Raw genomic sequence first — 8866 nt, 5'->3', positions numbered from 1 at the left:
CGTCCGAGAGACCCTCCGCACAAAGAAAACGGAAAGCCGTGCATCTTAGAAAACCCCCCTTTCTCACAAATCAGCCATTTATGTGTGAAATACACATCATTACTGCAGAAAAGCTTCATTTCAGACCACGATCTGATTTCTTGTTTTATAATAGAGGCTATTGTCCAAAGCTATTGTTTTGAAACAAAGACCGGTGTGGCCCATCTGATAGTGTTTAATAATTAATGGACTAAACCTCTGGGGGGGATTATTTTGCCACACGCAAAATGGTTTTACCTCGTGATTTGCATGTGAATGTTCGCCTCGCTGTGTTTGTGCTCCCCTGGGTGTGCTCCTAATGGGCCCTGGGTGTGTGTGTGTGTGTGTGTGAGGAACAAAAGCAAGCCCAGTTCCGCACACCTACTAGCCGGAGCTCGTTGAACGGAGGCGCTTCTGCCAAACTCTAATCTCCCACACTTGCCGTCTAACATGGGCCTCCTGAGTACCGCCTTAACCCCACACCCCTCCGGGCAGAAGCTGCTCGGTGCCTGCATTTTCTAAACCACAGGAGATCAGTGTCAGAGAGGAAGACGCACCGACACACACGGACCTACACCGAAAACAGCCGAGATAGCGAACTTTCCGAGCGGATCTGCAGCGCCGGAGGTTTGACTCCAGCTCCTCGTAGCGGCCGTTTGTTGGTTTCTACCTACTTAGCTACCTGCTAGCCTACCTTCGCTTCACCGGGCGCGAAAACACACCGTGCAACTGTTGGATTTCTCCGGATATCTCGGCTCGCCAGAGAAGCCACCATCACATTACCTCTCTTCGACTACGCATTTCCCTCAGAAATAGCATTCCCAACACACCTACGGTCTTCTCAGTCTTGGTTTGACCCTCGTTGGCTCGGAAAAGCGAAGCTAGCTAGGCGAAGCGAGCGAGCGAGCGAGTTCCCGGGCTAAGTTAGCCGCTCAGCTTTAGCTCCGTGTAAACACAGCGACTAGCATCCGATTTTAGCCGAAAGCTCCGTGCGAGCCGCTGCTAATGCGAGCGAAAAGCAGATCGGGGCTTTTTCCCTCTTCTTTTCCTCCTCCTTCGTCGAAAGACTGTTAAATTAAGCAGAGCTCAGAAGCAAAGCAGGGTGAAGAGAGAGCGTTTCACCCACAATCTGATCCGAGGAGAGCGAACAAAGAGGATTTCAAGCCCTATTTCGCTTGGCTAAGAAGGAAGGAAGAAAACTGACATGATGTTTCCACAAGCCAGGCACTCGGTAAGTGTGCTGTTGTACATAACCTTACAAAAGGATCGTAAAAAAAAAATAGAGTTGACTTGCTAAGTAGCTAAGTCTGGTAATATCAGTGCTATAGTCATCCATTGCTTTTAGCTACATGTGCTCTGTGCCACTGTGCCTCATAGGCCAGCTGTAGGAAAGCAGCGTATTAGCAGCTTTCCACCCTGAGAAGTCCGAGTTTGTGTTGGGCTGTGTCTCATTAATCCGTTTATTAAAACGACTAATAGTAGTTAACAGCCATGGACTGGGAGTTTTGTCCTTTTTATTGCACGATAGCTTAAGGTTTCAGACCAACACACACACACAAACCAGTGGGGAAACCTAGTAGCTAGCTGTATCCAGCTATCTATATCTTAATGGTTGACCTTCTGTGTGTTTGCTTCTCTGTGTGTGTGTGTGTGTGTAGCTGTGTGTGTAGCTGTGTGTGTTGGATGTATTTGTGCATATAAACAGCAGTCAAAAGTTGACCAGGATGAGCCAAATGTTTCCAAATGGACTGAACTGTAAGTTTAGTCTGTAATTATTATTATTATGTAATTATTATCTATGACACTATGAACTAAAGCTTATGTTGCTTGCATTTTCTGCATGTTATGATTTCAGGATGCCTTCCAGTATCGTGAAAACTAGACCAGGGAGTTCTGGGCCTACACACAGAGATCCACTCTTTTCATGCAGGCCTACATATCACATGTGAACATGTTTATTAGAATGGAGATATGTGCAGACTATATCCACCCGGGTTAATGTTTTGACGTAGAGCTCGGCAATATGACTATTTTATCGTGTCATGATTCAAAATATGCTTTTCTAAGCATATCGAGGATACTGTTAGTGTTTATTAAACACTGATCAGCTGCAGGTTTCATTACTGACAGTGTGATTAGACTGGTTTAGTTGGATGAAGAGCAGCGGATGTTGAATAGCACTGTCTTCAGTACGGGAGAGTATCTGGATGGTAGTTTTTTAAGAATCTGACGCTACAGACCTATTTAGTCTATGATCACATGTATCGTGATATAGTATTTTTACCATATCGCCAAGTCCTGTTTTGGAGAAACATAATATTCATTTCTGTCTGGCTGTGAATGCAGGAAATTGGAAAACACACACAGACAGACGTTTCATACATACTGCATACTTGATATGAATGCTTTTAGATAGGAGAAAGTATTATGGACAAAGAACATCTGACCAAACACAATACACATTTGGCCTAGTCAGAATCCTGGGCCTAATGGGGACCTGCTGTGGTGAGCAGTTCATGCTAAAAGACCTATCAATGTATCTACATTTCAAGCAGTTCAATTTTAAGCTTTGATTCCTTCACAACCATAAAAACAGGCTGGTTTGTGTCTGAGCATCTATTCGTCTAACATTGTAAGATCTAAAAGAATTGGTCACAAATACTAGTCTAAACGTGTGTCCGATGAAAATGCATAAGTGACCCCATTGATATTATTGGCCTTTATTATTATTTTTGACCATAGATTAACTGAACATCTTCGCTCATTGAATCGCCCGTAGAAGTTCTTACGATTGGTCTCGGACCTCACAACACACATTGAACCATTTACTGACAGATTAGATGCTCATTTTCACAGATAATGTATGTGTTGTAAACGTGTTGTGGAGGCTTAATAATGTACCTAACCCACATAAACCTATGGATAGACTGACGGTCTGCTTTTATGCTTGCCACAGCATTGTTTTTGTTTCCAACAAATGAAGGGATGGCCTGAAATGCTTCATAAAGGTCTAGTGTGGTTGCCAGGTTCCCTCTTCTACCGAGCTTCAGTTACTTTTCCATGAATGTGGTCCCAACCCACAGCACAGTGTTTCTTAATGAGTCCCCTGCCATTAGTTGCGTTAGTGCTAGTCCCAATTGTGCTCCCCCGGCTGCAACACAAACAGACCTCTATATACAAACACAAGGTCGCTAAACACAAATAGAAGGGCCTCTGAAATTTATGAGTGAATTGTTTAGACCCACGTCTGAAACCAAGATTGCCATGGCATGAAATACTGAGGGAGTTCATTCGCATTTAAAAATTGCTTTGCCGGACTAAAAAAAAAAAAAAAAAAAGTCAGCTGCTGGACACCAGCAGGTTGAACGTCCATGCTTTTTTTGAGCATAGAGTCTTTAAATTCGTTGGCTTTTGATAGAAAATAAATAAATAAATAAATAAAGGTCCCTGTTTGGTGTTGATGTAGTTGGAGACCGGGCATGACAGAAGAGTCCCTCTCTCCAGAAGGCCGTAATAACTTTCATTACCTCAAATGCTTCCCTTAAGGCCGAATCTTACGATTTGGCTCTAAATCTCTGAAATGGGCAGCACAAAAAATGGCCCCAATCTTGGATTAACCAGCAGATTCTCAATTGCGCCTTCAATCTAGGATTAGGACTAACAGCTGGATCCGCAATTGAATCTTGACCTTCTGGGAGTTAGTTGATTTTGTAGAACGAAGGGGAAGAACGTGGATTCAGTCTGGCTATCTCACTGATGTTGGCCAAGGGCCTTCTAAGGCTGATGGGTAAATTATGTCTTAAACAGGCTGCTGAAAGGCTGCTGCTCAAGAGGATTTGGTGTTCTTGTTTCCTGCCTGGTCCTGCCCGGGGTTGCTCATTGTGTTGACTGATAATACACAAGCGATCAGCCCTGGATGCTTCATGTTTGGAAAGTCATTGAGTCCATGTCTGCAGTCTGCTCACAGTTTGCAACATGGATAAGAAGGAAAAAAACTAGAGGAGGTTGACTGCTGTGGCTGCGAATGTCCCACTTTCATACTGGAGTATACAATATGCCAACGTGGAATATACATTCCAGCTTATTGTGATGTTTGAGTATCATTTGGAGGTAATGACTGGATAATCCATTAATTGCAGTAAAAAAAAAAGGGGGGGGGGTTAAGAGAAAAGTCCAGCTTCACTGCAGACTTTTTTCCATTGTAGTTTTAGCATTTAGAGGCAATGGGATTCATCAACATTTGAAATATGCATTTAAACTTGATTTTATTAATCAGATATAGCCAATGGAAATCACTAGGGCTATATTCACATTACAAGCAACGATTATCCGCTCAGATTTGTGTTTGTTTATTTTGCTCAGTTCAGATTTGCCTATCTTGACTGTTCACATTCACAAATGTATGTGAGCTGTGACGAATCTGCCCCTGAAACGTCATGTGTGCGCACATTAATAGGTTTATGCACGTCGCCGCCATTGTTTTGCCATGCTGTCACTGCTGGCTGATGACAACTGTGTTCAGCAAACAGATGCTGATTAAATTTGATCAGCAACCATATATGAAAATGGTTGAGTCTGTCGGGATGCAGCCAACTTCTACAAGTGAGGTAAGCCCACATGATGAACATGAACCTATTGGCACCATGCCTAATGCCAGGTGTGAGCTAGTGGGGTTTAAAATCCCCCAGCATTGATCTGTGGAGCAATTAAGTCAAATGGGCCTGTGCTTTCTGGTATGCAGGTGCTCCACCCAATACTTTTGGGATGAGTAGGGTGGTGATCATCCAACAGCCTGACCTCACTAATGCTTATGTCACTGAATACAATCAAATCCTCATAACAGTGCTACAGAATCTACTAGAAAGCCTTTTGTGGAAACAGTTATGGAGACAATTACTGATTTACCTGATTTCATAAGAAATGATAGATAAGCCGTTCTCCATATCGTGAACCTTGGAGGACCTTTCTACAATGACCCCAGCTCTGAGGAGCAACGTTTTCCGGGTCAGGTTCACCCAGAAACACTGTGCGCGTTGCACTAGCGTGCTGTTAATCCAATTGTCTGGCCTTATGCTTCTTGTTTGGAGAAATAAGAGGCAGCTTGGTGGATTAAGGAGAGGAATTACGGATGTTGTGCTACAGTTCTGCTGCCACAAGCAGCTCTTCTTCAGCCCACTGTTTACTCTACACCATCCTTATCCTCACTCTTCAGACGCGGCCAGATGCTGGTTGTCGTGACCATGACGGACACAGATGGAGTGAGAACTGAACAGCTGCCTGGCAGTAATGGTGAGCGTGGGTACGATGCCCGCAGGAAAAATCCATGCCTTCTTGATTGGTGTTAGAACCAGTCAGTCAATTCTCGAGTGGAATCAGAACAGCAACCAGAAGAAGTCCCAGTGTTTTACAGCATTTGGATCTTTGTCCACTAGGACCACAGTTTAACATGGAGTCAAATGGATGTGGAGGTTTGAGGGAAATACACTGCTGCTTTGAATGAGTAATGTGTGTTTGTTGTCTAAGCGGAGATCAGATTCCTAGTCCAAGGTTTTCTCATTCCTTTATTTATTCAGTTTGTTTTGAGAATGCATCGAAACCTTTGGAAGTTGCAAGTGGTCTTCAACTTTGCATTTGATCTGAGGGGGTGGGGGGGCGTTGCATATCCTCACCTGGTTACTTCATGTGACTAGTATCTAGTAGGGATGCTCCGATCCGATATTGGGATCGAATATCTGCCCCGATATTAACAAAATTGGCTGGAGCGGGTATCGGATAATTAGGTTGATCCATAAAACCGATCTTTTCACTTTAATTTGTTGGTGTGAGGCAAATAAATAAATGACCAATGGCAAATTAGTGTATTTATAGCTGTGTTCATTTGTTATATAACGTAATGATTAAGTCAATCCTGATGCCTTAAGTCTCTCCCACATGGTGAGGTATACGGTTTATTAATTCAGCAGTGATATCAGCTGAAAGTTTATGTATCGGTATCTGAACTGAAAAAGCCGGATCGGTGCATCCCTAGTATCTAGATTTGTTTCCTCATGAGATTTTAGCCACATGCATTTACACTCTGTAGTCAAATGCATCTTCGATCAGTCAGACTGAAACCCCATTGCTGTGCAGGACGGAATATGCAAATCTGCTCATTGCACAGCAATTTTTACTGGTGTTTCAGTTGTACGGGGAGCGGTTGTGGTTGTCGAATGCATCTTGAAGAGACAGCTGTGTTTACACTGCTGTAACCGCCTCCTGAATTGGTTTGTTTTAAATGAGTCTTGGGTGCGTTTACACTACCGCTGTTATGTAGCTCGACCTCATCCTGACATAATCCTGATGCTCAAGACTGATGAAGTGACCAGGTGTAAACTGGGTCCGTGACTCTTGAGTGTTTGATTTACCCTAGATTTGGTGTCAGGCCAGGTGGTGGAACCCTTGGTTCTCGAGACATCATATTGAGCAGGCCTGGACTACGCTGTTGCCTTTAGAGTTAAGCTGATGGTGTTCTCAGAACAATGGCAAGCTAAAACAGCTGTACAAATATCTAATGAAGCATGGGGCAACAATGACTAGTCAAGCGAAGAGGCTTTAGTTGTCATTTCAACTGTAGACATGAACGCAGTGAAGCGAAATTGCGTTCCCTCAGGACCATGGTGCAACACAACAGTGTGTAATACACAATTAATACGATGCACTATATGGACAAAAGTATTAGGACGCCTGATCTTTTACTGTCTCTTCTGAAATCAAGGGTATTAAAGAGAGTTTATCCTGCTTTTGTTTGACTAACTGTGTCTATTGTCCAGAGAGGGCTTTCTACTAGATTTTGCAGCATTGCTGTGAGGATTTGATTGCATTTTTATTGCTTTCAGAGCATTGGTGAGATCAGAATGTTTGATCACCACCCCATCTTATCCATAACTGATCCCAAACGTATCGATGGAGCACATTCATTCCAGAGAACAACATCCTCCTGCTGCACAGCTCAGTTCTGTGGAGCTTTATACTCCTCTAGCCCTTGCTTGGCTTTTGGCATGGTGCCTATAGGTTCATGTTCATCTGCTCTGAAGTGTCCTATTCTTTTGACGGTATTTATTTACAGAGACTAGCCAAGCTGTTTGTCTGCGTGCATTGGCACATCTGTCAGCAAATGGTGCAACAGAAAAAATTCTGTGGATGCAAAACTAAAGTTTTGTTTAACCACGTGTGTGTAAGATGATTAGAGTGTGAAGAAGTTTGGGGTAGTCTTCTTTTGGGTAAGGAAAAAAAACCTCTGTTTAGGCCTTGTTTTGGCTTTTTCTGGACCTGGACAAAACAAATGCAACCGCTGTGTACCTGGGAATAGCGATTTGTAAATAACTTCTTATATAACATGGTAATTAAATATTTATGCATCTATATTGTTTATAAGATGTTAAACACACTATATAACAGTCATTTTAAGAAAAGCCTCTACTAGAGCTGGGCAATATGATTATTTTATTGTATTTTGATCAATTTTGGTATCGTGATAATATGCTTTTCTAGGCATATAGATGAGGTTGGTGCTTATTGAACACTGATCAGTTGCAGATTTCATTACAGATAGTGTAATTAGATGAAGTTCAGCAGATGTTGAATACAAATCACTGTATTCAGTAAAGGAGAGTATCTGAATAGTAGTTTTTAAGAATCTTTCGCTACTGATGTTTTTAGTCTGTAATTATGTATTGTGATAAATATTGTGTATCGCGAAAGAAGTCGTTTAGATATCGTGATCTAGTATATAGCGATGTGGCTATATCGCCCAGCCCTGCTACTAAGAATTAAGAGATTTTACTAAACATACTCATCTGTAGCTCCTCTGATCTAAACTGTGTGGCTGCGTTATTAATACAACCACAAAGATCAGATCTGTATCTGATGATACTCAGCTTTAAGAGACTCTGATCAGATGTGGAGGCAAAATAACCTGATCGAGACCTCGGTGACAGTGACTGTACTGTTAATCGCAAAATTCTTGTACCTCCTTTTTTCACTTTGACATGCTTTTAATCTGGCAGTTGTTCTTTAGGTTGTGCCTAATGGCCAACAGAAATCCTCCAGAATGACTTGGAATGACCTCTTTTTACACTGACTTTCATTGAAAGAAAGTGTAAAGTGCAAACGTACAGCTAAAGAACAGTGACTCTGCTGTTAATAGGGAGCAGTGCAGCACATGGCTGGCACTGAGTAGGGGGAAAAGAAAAGATGTGTGGAGGGAACAGACTATGTGCAATTGTGTGTGTGTGTGTGTGTGTGTGTGTGTGTGTGTGTGTGTGTGTGTGTGTGTGTGTGTGTGTGTGTGTGTGTGTGTGTACACAAACACCTTTCCAGCTGTGTGTGAAATGCTTCATCTGCTGGCTATGGCGCACAGCCCAGACACACACACTTATCGTCCCCCCGAAATCTGTATTCTTTTTCTTTTCTATCTTACATACTAACCACGTGGGGTGGAGGGGGGTTACTTGCTCTTTTTGGTGCACACTGTGCTTTCATACCCACGTACAGCCAAATATACGTGCGCTCGCACACACACACACATACACACACACACAGTAATGAACCAAGGCAGCCCCTGGGTGCGTGTGTTGGTGTGTGGGTGTAATGTGTGTTGTAGGGGGGAGGGCTGAGGGCAGTGCCGGAGGACATTATTAAGACTGGTTGAATTAACACTGCCGCCCCCCTGACTGCACTACAAAACCCCCAGCAGGACACGAGGTTAATCCCCCACGGTCCTGATCAACACTAAACAAACACACACACACACACAGCCACATTCAGACACGCACACACACTCCTACTCTCTCCGTCTTTCCGCTTTTCC

General features: G+C 43.1%; 1 protein-coding gene across 2 annotated transcripts in view; it reads left to right on the top strand.

Annotated features, from left to right (window-relative positions):
• The first annotated feature begins 295 nt into the window (after window positions 1-295).
• Window positions 296-8866, top strand: part of chico — a 27093-nt gene continuing 18522 nt past the window's right edge. For both annotated transcript variants that reach the window (XM_072669243.1, XM_072669242.1), the window contains exon 1: window positions 296-1249. In XM_072669243.1, the coding sequence (XP_072525344.1) occupies window positions 1223-1249 (27 nt within the window). In that variant the 5' untranslated portion in view covers window positions 296-1222. The remainder of the gene's footprint in view (window positions 1250-8866) is intronic.

Source organism: Salminus brasiliensis, chromosome 23 (assembly GCF_030463535.1).
Source record: "Salminus brasiliensis chromosome 23, fSalBra1.hap2, whole genome shotgun sequence".
In the NCBI taxonomy this organism is placed as follows: Eukaryota; Metazoa; Chordata; class Actinopteri; order Characiformes; family Bryconidae; genus Salminus; species Salminus brasiliensis.
This window is presented reverse-complemented; position numbering and strand designations above follow the sequence as displayed.